This window comes from Triturus cristatus, chromosome 2_1 (genome assembly GCF_964204655.1).
Source record: "Triturus cristatus chromosome 2_1, aTriCri1.1, whole genome shotgun sequence".
NCBI classification, from domain to species: domain Eukaryota; kingdom Metazoa; phylum Chordata; class Amphibia; order Caudata; family Salamandridae; genus Triturus; species Triturus cristatus.
The window spans coordinates 201,450,689-201,478,624 of record NC_140581.1 but is presented as its reverse complement, the minus strand read 5'-3'; the positions used below and the strand labels follow the sequence as shown (position 1 = coordinate 201,478,624).

Here is a 27,936-nt window from a genome sequence, read left to right as displayed (position 1 = left end):
GTGTTTTGTCGGGCTATCTCAGCAAGTTTTCCAAAGGTACAACTACTACCTAAGTGTGACGTCCTGTATGACGTGTAGAAAACACGTGTGGCCAGCCTATTTATCAGATTCGTGGCGTCAGTTACTGAAAGACAAACGTTTCTGTACAGACCCTAATCGAAAATGAAACCAGGAAAAATTACAATTTCTCTTCCATATGCAAATTGGTGGAGGTATGAATAATTGTCTTTAGCTAGCCACAGGCACCTATCAAAGAGTAAATCTTCTAAAGTGGACTGAAATAGTCCTGCAATCTTGAAGATACAGGGATGATTTAAATACCATGTTAAGATCATTGCATATTTTACTTTGCTGTTCTTTAAACCTAGACAAAGAGAATGAATCCACACTCATCTTGCAGGCTCGTGTCTGCCGCGCAGGCGCACACAGGTTTCTCTTCCTTTTGCTAATAGCCCAGGGCCTCTGTACCCCGCCAGAGCTTTAGTTACACAGGAAGACCTTGGACCCCCTGGCCTTCCTGCAATCTGCTGAATTTTAATGACGCCTACCTTGCTCCAGAGCGCCATCTGAGCTCGGCGCTACAGGGCAGGGACCTACTGACACAAATTATTTCATCCTATTTAATTAAATCTTCTTCCCTGCACAGTTTAAATGACTCTGTTTAAACACTGCTGATTTAGCCAACCAGGTTTTCAGAATAAATTATACAAAATATGTCATGTTGTTTTACCAATCTTGGGCATGCTCGTGCAATGCAGCAATGGGCTTAATTCCCTCCACCCAATTGCTCTCTGATAATTTATTTGTGCCAGGATGTGAGTGAGTGAATATTTCCCTGCAGGGATTTCTGCTTCTATTTGATTTCGTAGGTCACAGTTGTACCATAAAGTTAATGGACTGAATCTGTTGGTTTTTTTTCTCCTCATACAGCAAACATTTCAGTAACAATTTGTTACAAAAGCCCAGTAGAATTAATCTCTGTCTCAATTGTTGCCAAACCCAAGTATAGTCTTTTCTATAAACAAGAAATACTGCTAAAAAGCATAGTTTTATGAAACAGCACTCATCTCAAGGGACATCTAGAAATAGAAAAATACTGTTTTGCAATTAGATTAGAGGCAGGCTGTGCAGTGCTTTCATTTTGTCATTTTTGAGTGTCGGGCTTGGTGTCCTGTCAATATATTGTCTCTCTTCCCTGTGATTACAAATGCATTATTACAATAATCATTACTGAACCCACCATTCGCAGTACAATTACAACAATAAAAGGCGCACACACACACATCAAGACAAACATATTTTCCTATTTCTGGCATAATTCCTCCGATTAGCATTGAAGATCTTGGCCTAAACAAATTTACATGATTTCCATCGCAATGGCATTATTAACATTTTGTATGAAGCCGTATTCTCAAAATTGTTAAGCTAATAAGTACTGATCCTTTGGAAACCAATTGATTAATAAATCTGATGATGTCAGCGATTAAAAATGTAATATATAAGAAATCATGTGTGCACAAGTAGACATCAACACTCACTAAAATGCCATAGGAACAGCATCAACGTGCAACCTCTAACCAGCGATTGAAGTTTACTCTTACAGATTTACACTAGTAAAATGTAGCGGCACGCTATTTCCACCTTCCTTATCCACAGCGTTTGCTGTCTTCTAAGTGGTTATGCCTCATGGCTGCCAAATCTGAAGAAATGACGTAGGATCTTGCACAACCACTTCCTTTTACAACCTATAACTGGAGAAACGATTTCAGAAACTAGGCCAAAATTGATCTTCATTACTTTCAGCTTGTTTACAATGACGATCTGTCCATGATTGGTGAATTTCGTTGAGACATATCTACATTAAACCCAATTAACATTTAGACCAGCTCATGCCTTTGTGCCACATCCTTCTGCTGTATCTGGACAAATTGAAAAGACACTTGCAGTTCCATCTTAGAACTGCATACAGAATCAGACGGCAGTTGTGAAACATAGGGGCCTATTTACAAGCGCCTCCACAAAGTCACTTTTTTTCACGCTCTAGTGGCGCAGTGTGCTGTCCATATACACAAGTCCACGCAAAGCAACCCTGTGTGGCTTTTCACAGCCTTGTAAATATGCCCCCCTTTCATGCATTACTCAGCGTGAAAGGGGAGTTCCAGGGGTGTTGCTGTGGGTGTTCCCATGGATTCTGGCGCATTCTCAGATTTACAAGGTTTCATAAACCTGGGAATGTGCCAGATTCTAACCCCTCCCCAGAGGAGGCGTAAAAGTGGTGCAACAAGGAGAAATACCTTTATTTCTCCTCATATTTTCCTCTCTCTATGTGTGTTGCATTCTGGAGCACACCTAGAAGGAGGGAAACGTTATCAATCATTTTTTTGTGCAGGAAGGTGCACATGGTGCACTATGGTGAAAGGGTGCTTGCGTTGGCGCTAGGCAGCCTATTGTGCACCAGCGCAGAGGAAAGCATAGGGATGTGTCCTATTGTTGTAAATACAACACATCCCTGCCCTTTCCTAATAACATAGCTCGGTGCAGCAAGATGGCTTCCAGCGCTGCGTCATTATCTTGTAAATATGCCCCTCAGTTTTGTAAAAAAATAACTCAACAGAACTGAGATAACAGAGAATATCACTATTTTCAATAGGAGAATAAGTCCATTCCCCTTCACTGGCTATTTAATTTCCCAAAACAAGCCAGATGAAGAAACAGCATAAATTCAAACATGCCAACTCACATAATTGAACATGTATTATTGTTAAAAGTGTACCATATTGTACATTCTCATTATGTAAAGCAACTTAAGGCAGTGTGACTTAATGGAAAGGAATGTAACAAAACATAGCCCAACATACATGTGTGTATATATACAAAAGAAAAATTGCAACCCTTAGTCTCTAGCACGTCTTGGCAATAGAAAAGCAATTACTAGCAATGCATGTTTTTAAGTTTATGCTCAAACGTATATTGCAATGACCAAGTGATGACTAAGTTTGCAATCAGTATTTTCATGAACTAGATATTTACAAACACAGGAAGGAAACAAGCCTTTGGGAAATAGTTCAGCTCTTTCCTTTAGTGTCTAAGAGCAAACGCATACTAACTGGTACATAAATCAGGTTGAGGTGCTGCCAGAGACTGGCTGATACTGTGACATTCTGCTTCAGAGGTTGGTTGGGCAGGCAGTTTAGATTAACTGGAATGAGACTACCAACTCATTTCACTTAGGCCATCAAACTGCTGTCAAGTGGTAATGACTTTCAGTCACTACCAACCTGACCAGACTGAGAACATCAACCGAGAGGTGAAACACATTCATTTTCGGAACATTGCTTCCAGGGCACTGGCTGCTCTCCACATCTCTGCTTGTAAACCTGCAGTATTTTCTACTTGTGCTAGATAAACAGCTCTCTAAACCATGGAATTGCGTTTCAAAGCACACCTGGAGTGCACAGTAAAATTAGTTTGCCCATGCAATCAATTGTATAGCATCAGGATTCAGAAAAGGTTGCTTCACAGAATAGTTGAATTTTAGAGGATGAATACCATCATATTTTTGACTTTTAATAGCTGCTGACTTAAGAGACAACAAAATTCCTCAGAATCATCTATTTTGTTTCTTTTTATGCATTTTTCTTTATTGTTCATGGAATTTCGTTGTGCGCTCCCTGTTGCCATGTGGTTATTTCAAAATAATGGCATGGCTCAGAAAACTTTAATCACAGTCGAGGGAAAATAGCATATGCTCAATTATTGTGATGCCAGAATCTAATATCCGTGCTTACACCCCTATTAGAAATTAGTTCAGTTTTAAAATTCATTCAGAACCATGTGTACCTTGGTTTTAACCTCAAGCTCTTACTCAGGAAATACCAAAATCTGTTGTGTCGTGTAAATAAAGAATGACAGAACTCTTTTGGTTCCCGACGAACTTTATAGACTTGTGACGTCGGCGTTGGAGGGTAATGAAGTGAATGCAGGTTTAGAATACTGAGTTCTTGATTACTGACACGCTGAAGAATAAAGACGTGTATGACTACTGTCCTTGTGTGGCGTAGTCATTGGCGAGAACCCAGGATGGGTAGGGTGCTACAGACCCCAGACTTCAACAGTATTCCTTTCATGTTTCAGCTGGTGTGCACTCTGAACATTGATGGGACACAATATTTAGGACAATATATATATATAAAAAATATTGACTGTCAATTTAAGTCTAGATTTTAAATACCTAACTCCGAATATATGTACCTGTGAGATATATATAAATTCAATGTATGCAGATGTGGATTTAGTCATAATAAATCTATACGTCCCTATATGCACTTACGTTTCGATAATCTGATTTTGATTACCTTGAGGGCGTACAACAAGTCATTATTTGAACATGTCAGTTTTCTGCAAGGACTATAAGGTCTGGTCATCCAGTAGTCACAACAATACAGACAGGTAGACGTATAGCTCAAAGATGGATGATGGCTGAGTTCTGCCACTACTTTAGCCACATTGATTTGGATCCTCTGTAGATGCTGCATGATCTTATTTAGAGTACCCACAAAGAATGAGCCACAGTAATCCAAATATGAGCTCACTGTTGCCAGGCTAGAGTGGCTTAGTTATTTTTTGACAGCTGGGATTGGAAAACGAAGATCAGGCATATGTTGTAGCAGCTAGATTGTGTATGCTTGTTGACCTAATTCCATGAACTGCTTCAACACCCTCCGCATCTTCCGCAAGACCTTGAAGTGGATCCCCCCTGAGTCAAGGAAGACAGTCACCCATGCACTCTTCACCAGCAGACTGGACTATGAAAACGCACTCTACGCCGGCATCAACAAGTCCCTACTCCGCAAACTCCAGACAATACAGAACACAGCCGCCAGACTCGTCCTCGGCATTCCCCAACACGAACACATCAGCCAACACCTACGAAGTCTCCACTGGCTCCCCGTGGAGAAAAGAGTCCCTTTCAAAATCCTCACTTACGCCTACAAATGCCTACACAACAACGGACCCAAATACCTCAACGACAGAATCAATTTCCACGTACCCAAAAGAAACCTCCGATCTTCCAACCTCGCACTGGCCGAAACCCCGCGCATCCACAGAGCCAGAATATAATCAAAAATTGTACTGTGACTATGCAACAAGCTTTACAGCATTAGCTAATCCACAAAAGAAGCAAAGATTGCAGAGTTGTGGACTAGAGCAGCGATTAATAAAACTGCGTCCATGATCGTACGGATGGCACAAAATGTCTAAAAATGATAGTTGGATGGGACTTAGAGAATATGTTGAATTGACAATGATGCTTTTACATGAACATACCTGTAGTCCAAGAGAGTCTGTTTGCAAGCAAAAACTTCACTGATTCTTATTCAGAGTGCTTAGTTAATGACTAATAGAAAAATTGCACCGATGTTCTCAACTCAATTAGTTTTTCTTTTGGCCTTTCATGTTCTGGGCATCAAATTTTCAATCTGCTTCCTCTTTAGGAACAACTTCAAACCATAAAGGTCTTGACAACAAAGCATTATTGCCCAATTTGCTAATTGTTTTACTGTATTTACTAAATTTAGTTGCAATTTTAAGTTAAGAAATTCATACAGTCAAGTATGTCTATTTGTGATTGTTTGAGACATCCTTAAATTTGATTTGCACCATTTTTCATTTATTTATTGTGCATTATTAAAGTTGGTCTCAAGGAGGTGGAAAACTATGGGCTGGGAAAAGGCTTTGAGTGGGGCTTTAAGTATGGGAAAGAAGAGGTCAAGAGAGTGGTGCATATAGGTATAGAGATCTAGGGTGAGCCAGCAGATGAATAAACCATGTGCAGTTGTGTAGGCCAAAAAGCTTGGGAGGGTAATACTAAGAGCAGAGGGCAGTGATGAGTTTGTTTTCAGGTATAGGCTGAAGAGAAATGCTTTTGTATTAAAATTGTAGAGGCTGGTGCTGTCAAGCAGAGCGTCAGAACATCATATGTCCATCTGCCAATATATTGTTATAATTTTGAGTGCTTTCAATGAAGGGCTATCAAGTAGGTCTTTATTTTAGATTTTTTGGCGCATTCAATTATAGGAATGAGATCAATATAGGAGGCACCTAAATAGTCCTGACTGAACAGGATGTCAGCTCTGACTGGGAGGCTGAGAATATTTATCTGTTTCTGTTGAGATATGTCAGAAGGTGGAGTGGTTCCTGCAAAAAAATGTGTCCTTGCTTTTTCACCTTATACATTTATAATTCTTGCATTTCCTTTGGAATATTTCAGAAAATGTAAGAAAAGTAATTTATGAATGCTCATGTCCTGATATGATGCAATGTGACACTCATTCAGCTGTATAGTAAGGCAAATTGCTGAATTTTCAGAATAGTGTATTACTTTATATCATGTTTATTTGTGGTATGATTTTAGCAAAACTTGTGCTGGTATCTCTAGAATAGAAATCATGTAACACATATAATCCCTTAAAACCTATAAAATAGAGAATAGTGCATTATTGTGAACATTGCACACTGACGGAAAAACATATTATTTTCACATATGAAAATGTTCCAAGCCCTCCTACATCTCCAACACCCTGCAACAGTCCTACTTTGTGGTACTTTAGCTATTTTAAACAAAGTTGTTATGAGGAGGACGGCAGAAGTTCCCTGTAGTAAAGAGTTGTTTCGGTGGTATCTCTAATTCTTTGAGCTCAAGAAACCCCCAAATCTCTGTATTTAGCCGGCGGGATAGGTCGCTGTTCAGGAGGCCTATCGGCACTGACGTTAATATCTTGGTGATGCCTATTCGGGAATAGGGAGAGGTGGCCCATAATCAGTGTATGGCAGAAAAGTATTATGATCTAGTCACTTTTTGAGGGCCCTGAATGAATCTCCAGGGCAGAGGTTAGTGGCCCTTATGGGTAATTTAAGCCCCGTGCCACGATTGTTTCATTGGTGCAATAAATGCAGTCAAGTATGTTCCACATTTAAATGTTCCAATTGTCATATCTGCTCACTTCTTCATATGTATGCATCCTCAACTAATGGATCATTCATTTGCACTATCAATAGGAAATCAATGGCAATCGGTCCACAGCGTATGATTACCGACTGGTGCATGCTTTTTCTGATAGCCCTGGAGAAGACATTCTTATGCTATTTTAACTGTCCAGTACAAATACCTAATTTGCATAGGCCCATTGCTTTATTCTCTCACACTCACCTCACTCAACCCCTACACCCTCCTGCATTCTGTTTCTCTATCCCCACTCAAACACTGAGACAAACAACACCTGTTCATGTCCCACATTTTGAGATATCTTTTATGACTTATACCATGAAGGCAAAAAAGACGACCCAATTTGATACATTATTTTTGATTATCTTTGCACAATAATAGTGTATACACAGGAGTTCTTATGTGTCACGGTGCAATGTCTCGGCTGCAGAAAATGCATGATATGTTAACAGAATTGCAACCATGCCTCTCTGTGAAGGGGTTTAATAGCTTGCATCTTTTATGCCACAAGTAAGATTCTGATTACAGTAATTATCAGCTTCAGTGCTCATTATTCCCAGGACCAGTTCAGAACACATAATATTTTGTTGTGTTTACACAATCCTTTGCTTTGTAGTTTTGTTGTGTCCAAACATACATCGGCAATTTATGAGTTTGTTTTCTAGCCTGAATGCATTACCATAGTTTGGAGGTAGGACTCTAGGTCTGCGCCTTAATTAAAAGCCCTGATCAAATTCCAGCTAGGTTTTTAATAAGAAGCGAACCTGCATAGTAGCTTTAATTAAACTGATTCCCACACTTTGATGACAGAATCTAATTAGAGTCAACCTTTAAAGCAAGCAATGTACTCCAATTCCAAGAAGGAATATTTATAACAACAATAATTAAATGCCAGAATGAGTTTACAATAGAAGTTTGCAATAGCTGGATAGTGTATTTGGTAAGCAAGTCATGCAACCACACCACCTTTCTAATTTGCTACATATTGTTTAAAATAATTGCACTGGGACCTTAAACTAAATATATTGTTAAATATTATTCTTGAAATAACAAATGTAAATGTAATACTTGTGACATATGTGAATTGCAGGGGTAATGAAAGCGCTGCTACTCTGGATGGGATTTCAATATAATATTCATTATCTTACACAAGGAAACGTTTCTGTTCAGGAAATACTAAAACAAACCTACAGAACTTAGTGCCATCTCGCATGGAAGGTTTACTCACTAATACAAATTAGGATCATACGAAACCTGAAATTGTAAAATTGATTGTCAGAATATGGTTTCAACAAGAGTCACAAAGATGGAGTTATTTGTCCATACCATTTAGTCCATCAATCTCAATTAGATTCTAAATCCTGGATGTGATTGTTTAAATACAAGCTCAAAATATAAAGATTTGTTTTATCAAGAATTAATCAATGTTTTCTGAAACGAAATACTATTCCAGCCTATTAAACAACATGTTTGTTTCCAAAGTTCAGTTAGTGTTTCACCTTACTTTGAGCTCACCTTTTAACACATACATGTGCATCTCTAAGATATGTGAATTGTCAGTCCTCCAGGTTGTCCCTCTAATAGACACAGAATTATGCATCTGTAGTTCCAGACCCTCACTTAGAGTGGGCCGTTATTTGGTGCAGGAATAATGTACCCAGTAAACACCTATATCTTGGGGTGCAGTATACCAGATGTGGTAATAGATCTCTATTTCAAGGTCTGCCTCTCAGAATGGGATACAACATTGAAAATGAGCAACATTGTCGGAACATGTTTTAAATACTTCTCTCTTCTGCCAGAAAAGAGGAGTTTAAAATCCAAACAAAGGGTAACAGCTTATCATGAAGGGCATGCGCAGAGATGAGGCCAAAACATTTCATTGAGTTCAATGCAGAAGCATAGCAAAAAGTCGTAGAGGTATAGATTATTTTATTTCTCATTTAACAATATTTGCAAGGTTTGAAAACAGTCTTGAATTATAACCCATGTAGTATATCAACATTTGTAAGCATTTTACCTTTACCAGTGTATCTCTTTCAGTTCCACATTATTACTATCATGGGGCACCATGTCGTCCATCATACTGTGAACAAAACAAATAAAACTATCCAAGAACTTGGACACCTACATACTTGAAGATACTGGATATTAAAAGATATACCTTAATAGGGGAGACTGTTTTAAGTCTCACTATTGAAAATCTATATTAGTGAATATTTTTCCAGTCTAAGTCCAACACATGTGTGAGGCATCACCTGTAGGACACTGAAGGTCCAAAGACACATTCAGTGTGACCTCATCAACACCAGTGGGACACCACCCTTTATAGTCCTTCATACTCAGAGCCATGATCCAAATCTATGTCATTAGCACCTTCTGGAGATTGAAAAACATCCATCTTTGCTGTTCGGGCATATTTGCTGTAGTGGCAACATCTGGTCAGGCCTGAGACATACTATGTCAATCATCATTTCTTTTATTCTTAACTACTGATCAAGTTCTCACAATCAGTCTATTTATCAAAATGTATAGCTTTTTCGTGATCTATCTTTGCGTATATTAACCCCAGGATACTAAGGCATGCACTTTTAAGCTTATTTTTCAAATTGCAGATATGTAAAGCATCTTTTCATGGGGTATGGGATTGCCAGGACCTCGTGCCAAAATATATTTCTAAAAATGGACATTGAATTCTGTTGTAACTCCTTCCTGGTGAAATAATGTGTACTTTCTTCAAGGCCAAAGCGTCTATACAGGTAATGCATATTGGTGGCATGTTTCCTATTGGTAATGCATAGGGGTTATTTATATGATGACAAACTTATTTTAGAAAGATAAGTAGCATTTTCTCTTAGAAATAAATTATAGGACTCCACCTTTAAATATCTTAGGAGATAGCATTTCTCACTTATCGGAGGACAAGATAAATTTGGATTTTGGAAATTATGAAAGACAGTCCTTTTTATTTTTCCCTTTCCATGATTTTGCACAGTCATACAATTACAATGACACAAGAACAGAAACTGCTCCTCATCATGCACAATAACAAATAATTTACCGCAGACCTATACCCACTATCCAATAAGGTCAGAAGGGGGATGCACGGATAGCCATATGCAAACCTGGGCTAATACACCCATTCTGTAAAGGTGGTTTGCTTTTTAGAGTCATCTTAATTATGAAATGTGTAGCTGTTTTATCTGTAGGATACATCATACATATTCAGTAAGCCACTATTGCTGTGCCTAGTGTAAGATGTCCTTATCAATCCCTAAAGAGGACCCTTTATTTTGTTGAGATACCAAGCTGTTCAGCAAACACTGCAAATAAACTTAAGTATACTGCACCTTATAACTCTTTGTTGCACCACATTCTATACAGGCTAAACAGTAAACAGTATGCATAACCTGAGATTACGAGCACAAAGGCGGCCACACTGAAGGCCTCATACATTGCTCGACTCTGAGACTAGAGAGCCGAGACCCAAGATGTAGCAGAAGTTGCAAATGATGACACCAGTTAGTCTAAGATCACCTACTCAACCATGGGACATCACTAAGGCTTGTTCTGGAGAAGCCACTTTTGTACTGGAGGTGCTGCTTGTGTTCTCGTAGAGGCATGTAACAGGAAACTGGGACCAAGCACATCTTTGCATGATGCAGGCAGAATGCACCACCTGTAATGGGAATGTGCTTCCGCAATGGAAATCTTCCACTCCCAGGCAAATTCTCAGTCTTAGGCTACCGACTGAGGGCTGAAGTACTAACCTCTAACTGCAACACTGAGAATGCAGAGGTGCAAAGATGTGGATGTAAGAAGGGCCTCAGCAGATTGAGCGTGTGCCCACCTATTTTTGAGAGTATCAGAAGGCCTGATGGGCCCCAGGAAAGTTCCTTCCTTAAGACATCCTCTATTGGCATTACAAGATAATAGTAGGTTCATGATAGCACGGTATGAAAGGAATATCACACAGTGATTGATTTGTTTTCCTCCATGAAAGGCCGGGGAGGGTGAATTTTGCATTTTGCCTGTGGTCCCCAGATTTCTTATTTTTGTGGGAAAGCATTTAATGTCATATTTTGACTTGAACGAATGGGAGACTGCTAAGCAATATCCCAGTGCAAGTGCTCTGATCGTTAAACATGGTAAATAGTTGACCATACCTAATTTGTATTCTTCCTCTTAGGTAACAGCATTGTACAGTGATGTGAAAATAGCAGCAGTGGCTTAAAAGCTGTCCTCTCTGGGTTACAATTTCAATTTACTCCACTCCACTCCCCACCTCACCCCAGAGAGACCTCCTCCCATCTGCATGTTATCTGGGACCTGGTACCCAAGAAACTGCCTGCCCCTTCAGGTAAAAAACATCTTAAAGAAGAACTCAGAAGATATGGGGCACTGGCCTTTGGCTGTGGGTCTAAGGAAGCAGGAATAGAGAAGTCTGTCTCCCCCTTAGATCTGTGGCTCAAGACTCCTCACAGGCGCCCCATGAAGATTCGAAGCGTTTTATCATGTCAGCTGAAGAGTAATTTAGACTTCTCCTGTACCTGCTCACCTGACCTGTCAGAGGCGCAGCAGCTGGATTGTAACTCTTTTTCAATTTTTGTCGCAAGAGTGGAATCAAGTGGCGGGTTTTTATAATGAAAGTAATCAAACATTGACATTTTCACACCAATTTATATTCCCTTCACCATTTTTAGTCAAGTCCTTCTTATTTTACCTCTTTAATCTTTCCCTTATTTTACTAAACTAATTTTGGAATATTAATGATGACCTTAATGTTGCTAAATTGTGACACAGCTATCAGGAATAAGCCCAGGTTTTCCAATTGAAACTACATTTATCTAACAAGACACTGGCTTATTAACTTTGAGGTGGTTCACCATTACTACCTCAAGTTAATAACTCCAAATAATGCATGATCTCTCTTCAGAACAAAAAGTGGTAGCTGCATTAGATATGACACTGTGGGTTTAAGATATAAAAGTAGGGTGTATTTCATTTAAAGCTCTACTGCTCTTTGGTTGGTTTGTGATTGTCACAATGTATGCCCTTAAAATAGAGATTCAAGTGTTTATCATGTGTTTTCTAAGTGGATTGGTAGTATACAAGATATATATTATATATATCCAAGATTCAAAATGCAAAACAACTCTAAAAATGTCTTCCTTTCTTTTTCTATAAAAAAAAAAAAATATAGTATTACTGTACGTGTCTCAGTTAACTTGTCTACCCCTGAGGAACAGCTAACAAGTGATTTCATTAAACCATCCCCAGTGTGGGTGCTCGTAAACTGCTCCCCGTCTCACACCAAGCCATACTCCTAAGGTACAGTGTTGGTGTTATGTTCACAACCCAGAAGCTGTACCTTGAGCCCATTCCTCATTTTTGTTGTGAGCTGTGCTTTTGTAAACGCTGTATTGCAGCCTTCTTAATTCACAATAGGAAAAGAGTGAAAGAATGCATACAAGGTGAAACATAAGACATTCTACAAGGAGACCTGGACCTGCTATGCTCTCTATGTTTCTCTTTAATCCTCCAGTTTAAAGGTGTGCTATAAAACTTTACTCAATGACATAAATACAAAAGTGGCCCCTTGGCTGCAGAAAATGAGTCAAAGTTTCATTCAATGTATGTTTTTTTCTAATCCCTTAAAAATACTTTTCTACTGTTAATTATATGGACATTGGACAAAAAGAATCTTCAAATGCATATTTTCATATGATTTACCGATCTGGATTTTCACTCCAGTGAATATTATCCAGGAGAATTTTTGGGGAAGTAGAAGTATCCTGAATATCTGCAAGAGTCACGGATGTCCAGGAATACTCTTGGGATGCTTCGCGACTACTGAGAATGACAGAAGTATACTGCAAAAGCTTTCCCAGTGGTGCTTTGTGAACTCAGCTCTTGTCTTAAGAGTGAAGTTCTGGTTGTAAATTAGTATCCAGTAAAATATGTTCTTTTTTTCCTCCATATAACATCTGATATCTTGTAAAATATACGTCCTTAAATTCATTATCTCTATGGGGAATACATACATACACCAAACTGTTGCTATAATAGGTCTGTATTTTGCTTTCGAGGTAAGGGGATTCAATACACATCAGACGCCCTCAACGCAAGAAGCACCATAAAAGTTCCTACCTGCTACGGTGACTTTAGCCGTCCGACTGATGATGGAGCCAATTCCATCTAAGGAGGCCTCACATTGATAAAGACCTTCATCCGGCCTATGATGTCGCGAATGAATTATGTTTTGTATCAGGAGGGAGCCGTTAGGCATGAGCTGCCGCCGTTCATCTGCACCAAGATTCAGAAACACGCCATCCTTCCTCCACTTGATGACCAGATTCCCTTGATCAGACTCCGCCGTGCAGTTCAGAAGCACGTTACTCCCCCGCATGGTCACAGCGTCTGAGGGCTCTGACAGGAAGCGCAACGATATGAAGCTCTTAACCTGTGAACCTGAAATAGAAACAGCAAATTTAGAGTTGCTTATATCCTTAGATCCAGGAAGACATTTGCAAATGTCAAAGCATTAAATCCAAACTGTGCATCAATACTTCATTGTATGAGACATCGTAGATGCCTTGGCGCAATCAATGGCAGATTTTCATGCAAAGTAGTATTACTGATGCAATCAATGCAAGCTACCTTAGGCCACTCTGCAGTTAATATACAAATAATAAAAAATGCAATAAATGGAAAACTGCCCACTGGAGCAAAGCTCCGTCAAAGACAAAAACTCTGTTATTAGCAGGAATAAGAAATCAAAGAACCACATATATTATATAATAGTATTATGCATCAGAGTGAGTCATAGCGATTGTACAGATTCATAACAAGACCTAGGTGTTAAAATCAAAGGAAGAATTTAACCAAGATTAGTAAAAAGAACTTCAGACAGAGGGGTAAACATTTGAAGACACACCTCTTCCATGGAGTTTACAGACCTGATTCAAAATGAGCCCTTTGCTCTCTAGTTCCTGGCCCACTCAATCCACCTTCTTCTCCGAGAGAGCTCTGAAATCACTAACTAGTTGCACAAGCACTAAGTAACAACTTTAAATTCACAAATAACATCTATAGTTTGAACTTCTCTCAGGACTTCACAAATCTCTTCTCCCATTGTCTGCATAACCCCAACTCCTGCCTAAGCCTTGTTTCCTGTTAAAATCCTTCATCCAGCAGCAGCAAAACGTTTGTGTGGTGTTCAAACTACTGTAGTGATATTACTTATCTTATTCATATATCTTTTGCTGATATCTTAATCAAATATTCTAGTGTCAAATTCTGCTCTTAAGTGCGCGGTGCAGAATGGGGACGAATTAACGTGCACTGTGCAATGCCAATGTGCTCCTAATTGTCACAAGATGAAAGTGTAACTTTATGCATAGAGGCAGACTGTAGGAGCTTGTTCTTTTCCGATATGTGATGCTTTACAAGAGCATGAAGAACTTCTAAATGAGCACCTGTTGTGTGAACAGCTTGGCTGCACAGGCAGCATTGCAATGGCCGCCTGTTGGACAGTCAGTTGTGATCAAGGCGCTGTGACCCGTTCACCACTTGTTAGGAAATCCAATTTCCAAACAAAAGGATCACATCTTACACATTCTGATGAGCACTCTGGTTAACCACCGCCAAGATGAACTAAGTGGTGGATTGGCACATTTAGTAACAGCAGATTGCAAGGTTGGGAGCTCCCCTCCCTCACCCAGCTTGAGGGTGAAGACTGCGTCCAGGACTGTAGGCAGCTAAAGATCCAGCTTTTCACTTTGTAATTTATTCATCCGCAAATATCTTCCTGTAGCACTACATGATGATGCTGCATTAGGGGGCGATTCCAATGGAGTTGGAGCAGAAAACAACAAAGAAAATACTGAAAATGTATGGGATTTCAGATGCACTAAAGAGGATACTTTTCTAAGACTTCTGTATTGAACAAATTCTCAACAAATCTCAAGAAATTTAACATAGTGCAGTCTGAACTGTATCAGCTGTTCCATAGAAATGTTTATGAAATGTAAATGACTTTATCTTAAGCATTTACATTAAGTATGCCAACCCTGCCTTCTGATTATACTTGATGCTTGTGACTGGTTCTATATGGTTTGCTGGCGCATTGATGTCTGAGGTTCAATCCATTGTTATTTTAATAGAGGAGAGCAAACCAACCATTGGCTTCTTGGTTATCATTTCCAAAAGAAAATCAATTTAAGACATATAATCGATTTCCTCAAGGTAATGTTCGCATGGAAAATAGAAATATTAAAGCATTGTTTTCCATTGCTGAAAAGAGCCCTAAATGTAATAGGAGTATTCACAGCCCTTTTCAATTATCACTCTTAGACTGACACGAACTGCAGTGTATATACTGCATGAAACTTCCCTCCCATTAAGGCTTGTAAAATAGTCTGCCAGTTTCACATTTGGGAATGTATCCTATGTCCAAATTTTGAATTAACACCGTCACCAATAGTCGTTTCTACAACTCAGTGGCGTAATAAACTTGAGGGGGAACCCCTGCAAAGTACATGGAGGTTGCCCCCCTCCGGAGTCAATCGGGATTTCACAGGACAGGGGGGCTGTGATGAGGGGGCTGGAGCTTGGGGCTTTCTGCTGCACAGGGGCTGCGGGGGCCTATGTTATGCCACTGCTACAACTCACCCGTCGCTTAGACACGTGACCAGCCAAAAGTCATGCTGTCATAAGGATAATCATGGGTGGACCACCAAGAGAAAAAAAGGATTCCAAATAGACACAATATAGATTCAGAGAGCTCTTGGTCACTTGACATAAAACAGAAGCTGCTTCCTGCAAGCAAAGCCTTCTGATTGGCTCAGTTGCACCAAACATTCTAGTACAACTCAAATGTTTATATTGTGTTCATCGATGTTGTGACAATGCAAACATGCAGGAGATAATATAAAATTGGGAGATGAAGCATAATTTAGACAATGGATACTATAAAAGTTATAATTTGCCACGTTTATTTAGGAAAATCATAAATATCCTTGACTGTGACAAAAAAATACAAATATATGTTTATACAGAAACACATCAATGTTGTGGGCCTAATGCCTTAGAAAAAGAGCCGTCACTAAATTGAGGAGATTAAGGAGGGTGGAAGAAAACAGATGTGAGTGAAAGGGCACGGAAGAAAGAGATTATTTTACCCCCAGATCAACAAATTTGTTCTGCATGTGTAAAGGCATCCATCATTTGTGGGTTGTATGAGAAGTTCTAACCTGGCCTAAATTGCTATGTCAGCCATACTGAAGAGTGTGGACAGTTGAGGGTCGCATTAAGATATGTTTGGAAGTTACGTCATGATGAATTCAATTAAAACAGCATAAATCCCAAAGGGTATACATCCCATAGACTGATCGGGAAGGAAATAGTACATAGCGTGTCACTGAGGGCAGAGTTGACTCTTAAAACTCTTAGGTGATCTATGATACTATTCCAAAAATACATAGCAGTTTGACAAACCATGGGTGGCGCTACTGCTGAATTGAATAGTGCAGCATATGCTCAGGAAGAGGGTGCAGCAAAGTCAGATGGAACAGACACAGACAGAAGTAAACCTAGAGGAGTATGAATCTAAGATTTTGAGAGGAGCAAATCAGAAGGTGCCCTGGATTGGAAGTAGGCAGAACTAGTAGAATTCAGTAGGGACTAAGCTTAAGAAGTTCACAGTGCCACATAAGTCCAATGTTTCAGAATGGAGACAATCCCAGAGGGGAGAATGTTTGCATGTTCCTCTTGGGTAAATTGATCCTTGAATTTTCTGTGTTCCCTGGCCTGCGGTTTCGAGCATTTTCTTATATATCCTTTTATTTGTCCTTAGAATATCAAGAAGGTTCTGTAGGCTCTAGCATCCTACTTGAGGGCAGTAGGTGAGAGTTGAGGACTTACGCTATTGAGCCATCTTGCCTGAGACCTAGGGTTTATTTCCATCAGTTTGTTGAAAGGTAATTGTTTTCCTTAGAACCTCATGGTGAAGCTGTGCACACAACATAGGGTGAGAGGTGGGAAGATAGGCCCAACCATTTAACACCACATATATGAGTAGGCTTGTCTGTCCCCGCAGGATATAAAAGCTCTTCATTCTCTGCATTAAGCAGTAGTATCCCTTTCCTAGGATCAAGAACTGCTTGTGACAAGACGTTCTAAGACGTTGTAATGCCACTGTAATGACGTTTCTTAGAAATGCGACAAAGATTATTTTATTAAAAATTCAATTACACATGGAAAGTCTGCAGTGTTCAAAATTGTAAGTTAATCAACGATAGCTTAGGGACAACTATTAAACCTGCAAAAACACAATTCCAAATGTAATTGTCAGTCTTTTCAAATTGCATGAATGAATGTGGTTTTCAGACCAACAATGTCTCACTGCACACCCTTGAAAATAGGCTTTTTTCTTTGAGTTAGAAACTGGGTTACTGGTTGACTGGGGAGTGAGCCCTGGTCAAGCAGCAACCACAATCTTCATCAGGGTAAGGCACAAATTAACCTGTGCTGAACCCCCTGGTAGCTTGAGACAGAGCAGTCAGGCTTACTTTAGAGGCAATTTGTAAAGTATTTGTGTAACACTTCATACAGTAAAACAGTGGTAATACCACACAAAAACATCCCGCACCAGGTTAGAGAAACAGAGGGTAGATTTATAAATAAAACAAGACTAAAGCAACAGAAATCCAATCAGTAGAACTGAAGTTATGAAGGTTTAAAGAATAAACTGTAAAATAGTGCCTAGAAGTATAAAGTACCAACTGGAGATATCTGGTCGTGCCGAACTGGGTCAAATTCAAAAGTTCAAGCAGACAGCAATGAAGTGTGGGTCGGATACAGTCCTAGATTAGTCCTGCTGAAGGTTTACCTTCTCAAGTTTTGTGTCAAAAGTCCCGTTCGTGTGGAAGAAGATCATCGGGAGCAAGGAGAGCATTGCTGGTGGTGGTGGCGTGATGCAAGTAGCAGGCCAGGCACTGCGAATGAGCGGACTGGTGCTTCGTGTTGATGATCCATAGAGGCGTTCATTGCTTGCTGTGCTCCAGTGTGAACGGGCACAATCGCTGTCATGGAGAGCCAAAAAGCTTGAGTTAAAGAGTTTAAGAGCCACAACAAGGGTCCAGGACCAGAGAGGCACCTCTTGGGGGTTATTAACTCATTGAAGCTTTGGAGAGCCTTTTATGCCCTGAGGCTCTGATCAGGCCGCCAGCAGACAAGCCCTTTGAGGTACTCTCAAATCCTGGGTTCAAGTTGGATTGCAGGTCCAATTCTTCTTTCCCTGGCAAGAGGACAGCAGGAAGCAGGTCAACCCTGCAGGATAGGAGCTCCTTTTAGAGTAACAGTCCAGCACAGTCGCAGTCCTTGTAGCAGTATGGCAGTCCTTACTGGCAGAGTATCCACAGGTCCAGAAGTGTACTGAAGAGTTGATGTCTGAGGACCTTCTTTTATACACTGGTGCCCTGGTTCAGGAAGGTGGGAGAAGGTTCTAGACAATGTCTCTGAAGTGCATGGAATTCCCTACCTCCTCTGCCCTGGCTCCAAGCTGGCTGAAGTGACAATGCAGGGCCATTAGACCCTTTGTGTGAAGACAGGACACAGCCTATTCAAGCGTAAGTAAGGCTTAGCCCAGCGCCTCTCTCCCATCCTGCCAGTGATGGCCCTATCAGTCACACCTAAGCTCCCATTGTGTGCAGCCGCCTAGGAGGAATACACAAAGCCCAACCGTCAACTATACCCAGTCATGTGACCAGTGACAGCATGCAGGTAAAAAATGGCTAAGGCAGGAAAATACCAACTTTCTAAAAGTGACAACTTCAGAATTACAATTTCTAAATCCAACTTCACCATAAATTAGGATTTTAAATTGTGATTCCAGAGACATCAAACTTGAAGGAGTTTCTCTTCCCATTTGGAAATTACACTTATAAAATGTAATAAGGTAACTGCAATGTTATCCTATGGGAGAGACAGGCCATGTAGTAGTGAAAAATGAATGTAAGGAATTTTTCACTACCAGGACATGTAAAGCTTAAAGGTACATAACCAACTTTTTAAATACACTGCACACTGTCCTTGGGGATGTCTAGGGCCTAGCTTAGGGGTTACGTATATGTATTAAAAAGGAAAATTTGGGCCTGGCAAAAGGTTTATTTTACATTTTTAAAGTGCTACTTAAGTAGTTGGCACAATCAATGCTGCACACCCACTAGTACCATTTAATTTACAGGCCCTGGACACATGTAGTGTACTTTACTAGGGACTTATGAATAAATTAAATATGGCAATTGCGTATAAGCCAATTTGACCATGTTTTAAGGAGAGAGCACAAGCACTTTAGCACTGGTTAGCAGTGGTAAAGTGCACAGAGTACTAAAGCCATAAAAAACAAATTCAGCAAAAAGGGGAGGAGGAAGGCAAAACTTTTGAGGAAGACCCGGCAAAAAGGGCCATTCAACACTTTGTTTTTGCTTTATGCTGTTGCTTTTCTTCCCTAGTCAATATTTTACATCCCAAATCTTACATTTTACTTCTTGACGAGCTTGTTTTTAAAACAGTACATGCTTGAGTAGTGTTATGCATTAATTTGTGTTATTTTATGCTCATTGTGGCCGTATGCAACCCTCACTTGCACAGTCTGATAAGAACTGTTCGATAATATTTGTGCTCTGTCTTGTAAGCATAAAGTACAAATCAATTATTGTGGCACAGTAGTTTTCTATTATTTTACACTGTTTCTAGTTAGGCAGGTGACTGGCTTCCTAACACATGGGCAGAAAAATGGCTAATGATGCCTGTCCCATCTGTAGTCACTGTTCAGCTTTGTGATTAACAGGCACCAAGGCATGTTTTTGTGAAGCAGAATAATAAGATCGCAGTTTTGCTTTTAATGTAAACTTCTAACAAATCGTCCTCAATTATTTGATGCCCAAATTGGCGAATGTTGAGGCAGGAACCCAAACAGTGCATAGACCATGGGACATCAGAACATAAAAGCCTTCATGTCCATGCTCTGGTGAAGAAAATAATTAAAATGTGACAATCTAAGTTAATGCTTGGGGCATTAATAGATAGGAAGTGGCAGGGTCAGAAGCAAGCGCCCAATTAGAGGCAGTGAAAGGTGGGAACTCCTGCTGTGCACCCACCTTTGATTGTCAACATCCCCATGCAAATCAGGCCATGTTCCCTCATAGCATGAGCTCCATCTAATATATCAGTAATACCAAGCCAGTGCGGCTAAATAAAAACACTACTACTATATAGACCACTTTTTTGTTGGTGTAAATGTAGGTTGTAAATGCAGAGGGTACCAGAAGGGTTGGAGGACACCTGAAGGAAGGCAAGGCCACTAGTGCAAATGCTACACTTGTATTCTTTGGCCAATAATTCACCCCTAGTTGAGCAAAGGCGAAGCATGCACTGATCTAATATGCATTGACCCCCAAAAACCACATAGGTAACATTGTCAATTGTTCTCTCGCTCTGTGCTCATGTCATCCATATGAGGTTTATTGGCATGTAAGGATATTCAGGGGCATATTTACAAGGAGTTAACACCACAAGAAAATCACTTTTTCCGATGTTTTGTTGGTGTTAGGTCCTTCATCCTATTTACTAGGCCGCGTTAAGTCACCTAACGTGGCTTAACACCGCCTTGTAAATAATGCCCATATTCAAGGAGCACTCTGCGTGAAAGGGGCATGGAATGGGTGTTGCAGTGGGGGTTCTGCTGCAAAACCCATTGCTTTTTGACGCTGCCCCTTATTTACAAGGTATGGGGCAGTGCCAAAAATATCGCCAAGGAATCCCTGATCTTAAGCAGGCAATACAATGAGAAATGTTTCATTTCTCCTCATACTCATCCCTGCATTTTGAAAGTGACAGAATGTGGCATTAGCAATTTCTTCCGTAACACCACTCTCCCCCAGTTTCTAGTAATTATGCCTCTCAGTGCACTGGATCACATTTTAGCTCCCAAGTAACGCTTAGTAGTACTATTCTATACTCGGTTAGGTATTGCTTACATGAGCAGTGGAGCTCTTGGCTTCTAATTTTTTATTTTTTTATTTGTGGAATTTTATATAGCGCAAGCTAGACCCGAAGGTATCAGACCACTTTACATGAGCACCAGTTGCATTACAGACGGACACATTTATTTTTGTTAGGCACGGGGAGATGAAGTGATTTGCCCAGAATCACAGAATGTTGAGCGTCCCTGCCGAGATTCGAACCCAATTCCCCAGCTCGGAGGTCGACCGCCCTAGCCGTTAGGCCACATTCTCTCCCCAATGTTAGCAAGATCCATTCTTGTTCTCAGCATGCACTTCATCTTCCCCATGGCTGTCCTATGCTTGCTCAGGACTGACATAGCAAAACACTAACACTAACCCTAGGTGCATCCCTCCAGAGAGAGGGTAGTGCTCAATTTTGCACCGGCAAATCACCAAGTGAAGATTTCGCAGTGGGAGCAGACGCACAAGGCAATTAGGTTACTTGCCCATTTTGCACACGAGATAATTTAGTTTGTGAACTGATGCATGTGCAAAATGCATGTTTTCCAGATCTGAGTTAGTGGAGCGCATGAGCAATCTTGCATTCATCTGACTTTTTGTAATACTTACTAGTTGAAGTAAATGTCAGCAACCACGGCTACTGCTAACTTTCCAAATCCAGTGGTGAATTTTCATCCACAAATTCATCTAGATATATAATGTTGGGAAACTGCTGTTATAAAAAGAGTTAACAATATTACATATTTTACTATCTAAATATTACTAGGCAAAGTGAAAAATACTAAAAACGTATTTCCTGCTGTTTTAAATAAAACCAACATTACAGTTGTTTGCTCTATCATACCTGTCCAATTTATGAAGAGAGCGCAATGTCTGTAGGCACCTCTGGAGGATTCTTTAAATATTGCCATTATGAAATGATAAGAATGTCAGCAGAGAACTAAAGTTGTGTTACCGCACAGATAACTCCTCTTAGCTCTGAGCCTGAACCAACAGAGAAAGTGCATGGTGGATTACATGGAACTGTAGATGCCTTTATCACTAAATGCAATTCTCTTCTACAGTGTAAGTAGAAGCATAAACGTCTTTCTCAATATATTCTTCAGCATAAGCTGCTTTCAGGATTATTTTCCGACCAGTCAGGCAAAAATCAGAAAAGCACTTTGTTGGAAGCCTGTACATTTTTATGCTTCACAAACAGTGGTGCAAAGGACGAAAAAGCTGAGAAAAGAAATAAAAAGCTCTTTTTTAACAGAGTGTGCTGATAACGTATGGAGTGAAGAAAATAGTCTACTTCTTTATCTCTCTCTTATTCTCCCTCCTTTTCTCACTTTTTTCCTTTGTCGCTCTCTTTTACTATTTCTCAGTCTCTCAATGACTTTCTAAATCCTGTCCTCTTCCTTAACCCTCTAATAAAGCTATCAAGCTTGCACAAAAGCCTGTTTTTTATTCTAATTCCAACCAAAAGCCAATTTCAGATGTGATCATCAAGAAGGAGCGTGCTAAACAATAATTTGTTGGCAACGTTTTGCAAACATGACAAACTTTGCAACTCCACAAAGTTGGATCCCTTTGTGAGATTTTGCTTGTGGCTAAAACTTCCTTCAAAAAACAGAAGTTTATGTAAGAAAATGATCCTGCAGATACATTCAGTATTTGGAAATTGTACCAGAGAAAGTAGAATTTGTAGGTTTCTTCACCAAAATGTGGTTGTATTTTTTACCTATTATTTTGTTTTAAATGCTGGATTTGCAGAAGGTTAATAAAAGACTTCACAAAGTACTAAAAGTTCAAAATTTCAGCTTGAGGAGTAGTGATGTGAATCCCTTGGTGGCCAATGTTAAGTCTTGGTTAAGATATTTAAGGATGCTGACTTTATCTGAGAAATAGGTTCAGGTACCAAACCCATTTCTAGTAGCTAGATGTCGTGTCTGAAATGGGTGAGACATTGGACTGCAGGGCATAATATTTGCCCGCTCTCAGTGGGAGCTGCCCAAGACTTCAGTAGCTGCCGGGAACTCAATAGCCGCCTCTCTAGGGTGCGTCATCCCATCCGGTAGCTGGCACTGCCAACAGATTTAATAAAGCCACAACTTCCAGACTACTTTTGGCCTGTGCTTTTGTCAGCTCATCCCTGATGTTGGCTTACATCTACAATGGTCAATCATATCTTGCTGGTGAGTAATTGCCACCAGCTTCCAACATTTTATCGTGAAAGAGAGTGTTTGAAATTACAGTGTAGTTACATACTTCAGAGATAATCGTGGTTTCTTTACCAGTGGTGATACTACGGGTCTGATTCTCTAAAAAATAACCCTAATTTTACATCTTTATGTGAGTGCAGATTTAATACTTTTTGGGACTCATAATCATTCCAAGAAGTACACTTGGACGGCTATGCAGGATAGGTCTCCAAGTTTGCTTCCAGGAATGCCCTGTGGTAATTCCCACTGGGCCCTAACCCTCTGGATTTCAGCTATTTATGTAATTTAGCTGTCTGAATATATTGTAATCACAGTTTCTTTATTTGTGTGCCTTACATTTATTTATTAATTGTCCTTCCTTTGATAGGTTACCCAGTCATTACTTGGATCAAACACTGTTTTACATTTTTATGTTTTTTCTTTATGGAGGTAATACTCTTTTTCCTATAAAAAATTCATTGAATCGAAAAAAAGAAAATACATGAATCATTTGATATACTATAACAGAGCATAGTATACCATAATATACTAAGCTATAACCTACTGTGATATCATAAAACAAGCCATAAAGTCATTTATACAACTTAAATCATTAACTCTTCTGTAAAAGAGTAACCCTAGTTTTAAACCATTTTGTGTTTTCTGCTCTGGAACTTGGGGCCTCATGTACAAAGGTGTTTTGGGGCACAAAACCAGGGGGGTCGAGAACAAACTGTATCAAGTTCTACAAGGCAGAACATTTATATATAGTGTGCCCTCATGTATGTGTGTGTGTTCACTGTGTTTTCAACATAGCTCTATCCCTGGGCCTGGTTAGACAGGGCCCAGGGCCATTCAGAGTCAGTTACCACCAGTATCAGCCAGTAGAAATGGGGGTACACAGGGCACACAGGATCACTTTGCAACAGTCAGTTTCTACAACGTAAGTTGCGGGGATAACTATTTCACAAAGGGGAAGCTTTCTCTTTTTGGGAATGCAAACCTGATGGAGGTTAGCTGTCCCTTGCATGCCCCCATCCTTGCATTCATGGACCATTACAGGAAGTCACTGATTGTGACCTGCCTAATGGATATATAGTAGATGGTCATTTTGCAACACCTGCAAATGGACAATTTAAGATGTGACCTAATTGTTTATAGGTGGAATCACAGAATGCATTTCCATTTCACATGAATGGGAATAGTACATCAGGCCTCTGTCATCCTCTCTGGCTCTAAGCAAGTAAATTCTTATGTAGCTTGACAAACGCGTTGACATGTTGTTCCCATGTCAACCGCTAGTTGTGACTGCTGTGGAAGAGTGCCTCCACCTTTTCACCATCCACAGGGATTCTGGCAGGAAAGCATATTTTAGCAACAGAGTTCAGTACTGAAGACAGCGTCAACTTTCAGTGGTTTACAGACAATAGACAGCTGGTGTTTCCATAGCGCTTAAAACAACCAATAACGCACACCATGTACTATATTATAAGTAAAAATGTGTCATAGGTTCTCATCAATATGTATGACAACAAACATATATTCATCTGATTTGACCTGAGTACTGCAATTATTTTACAGAAAGACTAGTATTTAGTACTGCAGAACTAAACGTTAAAAGTCAAAATAAAATCAACTAATATTATGCTAACGTACCATGAACCTTGTTTAAATTGTCAGTCTGTGCAAGTGCACAGTCCTAGAAAATTGAATGTTTCAGAGTTTGCCTTATAATGCAATGCACCACAAACCTGATGGCCTAATGCTATAATAAATATCTTGCTTTCTCTCCAGTAACTAGCTTGCCTTCACAGGCGCTCCCCAGCCACATCGGATGCAGGACATCAGGCCCATCTTTGATTTAAAGCTGGACGATTGTAACATCAAGATCGCAGGTAGAGTCAATATCCACCCTCACAACTCTGCTACCCCTATAACCATCACCTTTGCTCTTGACCTTATGTAGCTCTCCACTGGCTTTCGGTCATTTCTGTCATTTAGGCCCGCCTCGCCATGCTGACCCTCAGATCACAGGATCACACTTGAAGCCCTACTAGGACCATATTGAGACTCGACTACTATAACGCCATTTACAAGGTTCACCCTGAGAAATGATCTACCATGTACACATGGCCAGACCCACGCTTGGGCACTCATCCTCAAACTGTGCCCCTTCATCTAAATCTCTCCAGGGCTTGTGGCCCTGCATTAGGTAACACTTTAAGGAAGAATCCAAACATTGCACATTGGACCTCACCCACCTATGCAAGGCCGTTCATAAGGCGCAGTCTGTCTCGTAAGGGCAGTGTCACTGAAGCTGATGGCCACCATACCCAACAAGCAGAAGAGGTCTAGGGTGAAAGCATCCTTTTTTATGGCTGCTTTCTATTAGAAGTCCTTTGTACTCCAAATAATGTTTGATGCAACATTTCTAAATTCTTAAATTGACTCAAACAACAGCTATTCCAATTTGCCTATGGCCTAAATCCATGCCAAGACATGCTGTCTGACTGTCTCATGCAAACCAGAAGCATTGCTGTTCATGTGTTTTAAATCTCTATCTTTTACAAGAGAAACCACATACCACTGTACTATGCGGAGTTGTACATACGTTTAGCACTGCTTATTTCAATTATTCACATTTCTATTGCATCTGCTTTTGTGCTGCTAGTGCCTGACATTTACTCAGTTGAACCATGAACGTCAATTCACCAAAAGGCCAGGGGTTGCGGAAGTGAGATCACATACCGTTTGACCTTCAATTTTACTCATACACACGTTTACACATGCACACACACACACACACACACACACTCTCTCTTACCTGAACACACTCTCAGCAGCAAGCACACATTTATTTTACTTGCCTCAGCTGCTAGGGAAGGCCACATTCCAGTTAACTGTACTCCATTTGCATATTCCACTAATAGTGAATAGTAAAGCATTATTCACTATTAGTGAATTTTGAGAACCTATAAAACATTATTCACTATTAGTGTAATTAAAAAAATGAGAGAAAGCAAAGAAAGTGGGGCCCCAACCGATGTCCATTGGACGACCTGCTATTGTGTTCCTGGCACTAATGTTGCGACCTCTGAGGCCAGAGGTTGCAAAGGCAGAGCCAAGTGGAAAGCTAGGGGTCGCAGCGACCCCAGGGAACCCATAAATGAGGTTCCCGATTTTAACTCAATTCAACTCAAATCACATCACCCTAACAACACACAATACAACGTTGGGCAAAATTGGGAGAAAAAACCTCTGCTTATTTCTGACACACAGCTCAGTGCCACTTTAAAATTATTATCCCAAAGCAAGTGATGCAGCCAGCAAGGTGAGAGTCCAAGACCAGTAATGATGTATTAGCTTATGGACAGCATCTAAACAATATAATACTCTACACATGCTCTGACCTTCACATTCGCTAATCAGTCCTGATTAGAGGGCCTGACTCTAAAACGATGCTGTATAGGAAATGAATCAAGGCAAGTTGGGCTTAGTCAAATACATTTTTCTTCCCCAAGAGTTTGAAGTAGTTGTGAAGAAGAATTCAGAACAAAATGCACCTCCCAGGCCACTGCAGCTGGATTAGGCACACACAACTGTCCACATCTCACAAGCCACAAAACTACAACAGCTAGCTCAAATCTTATTAAAGAGTTTAGTATCCCAGGCTAGATTACAATTGTGAAATTCCATTATTGTTGATTGAATTTTATAAACCTAAACTCCAAATTCATAGCATAGTGACCTGTAGGAGGCCTGTTAGCTTATCAATATGGAGAAAGTGGGGGTTGATACTTGCATTCACTAGCCGCCTGAAACGTACCAGGTGATGTAAACTCAGGTGACAGAGAAGCTGCAAGGCATGCACAAGCACACTCGCCCCCTGAAACGTATCACGTGATGTAAACTCAGGTGACAGAGAAGCTGCAAGGCATGCACAAGCACACTCGCCCCCTGAAACGTATCACGTGATGTAAACTCAGGTGACAGAGAAGCTGCAAGGCATGCACAAGCACACTCACCCCCTGAAACGTACCAGGTGATGTAAACTCAGGTGACAAGAAGCTGCAAGGCATGCACTAGCACACTCGCCCCCTGAAACGTATCACGTGATGTAAACTCAGGTGACATAGAAGCTTCACGGCATGCACTAGCACACTCGCCCACTGAAACGTTTCACGTGATGTAAACTCAGGTGACATAGAAGCTGAAAGGCATGCACTAGCACACTCGCCCCCTGAAACGTATCACGTGATGTAAACTCAGGTGACAGAGAAGCTGCAAGGCATGCACTAGCACACTCGCCCCCTGAAACGTATCACGTGATGTAAACTCAGGTGACAGAGAAGCTGCAAGGCATGCACTAGCACACTCGCCCCCTGAAACGTATCACGTGATGTAAACTCAGGTGACATAGAAGCTGAAAGGCATGCACTAGCACACTCGCCCCCTGAAACGTATCACGTGATGTAAACTCAGGTGACAACGAAGCTGCAAGGCATGCACTAGCACACTCGCCCCCTGAAACGTACCAGGTGATGTAAACTCAGGTGATAGAGAAGCTGCAAGGCATGCACAGGCACACTCGCCCCCTGAAACGTATCACGTGATGTAAACTCAGGTGACAGAGAAGCTGCAAGGCATGCACTAGCACACTCGCCCCCTGAAACGTATCACGTGATGTAAACTCAGGTGACAGAGAAGCTGCAAGGCA

The 27,936-nt window shown here is 40.5% G+C and overlaps 1 protein-coding gene across 5 annotated transcripts in view; it reads right to left on the bottom strand.

Annotated features, from left to right (window-relative positions):
- Window positions 1-27,936, bottom strand: part of DCC (DCC netrin 1 receptor) — a 1,201,728-nt gene that overhangs the window by 770,912 nt on the left and 402,880 nt on the right. For all 5 annotated transcript variants that reach the window (XM_085629855.1, XM_085629864.1, XM_085629892.1 and 2 more), the window contains exon 2: window positions 13,157-13,477. In XM_085629855.1, the coding sequence (XP_085485981.1) occupies window positions 13,157-13,477 (321 nt within the window). The remainder of the gene's footprint in view (window positions 1-13,156; window positions 13,478-27,936) is intronic.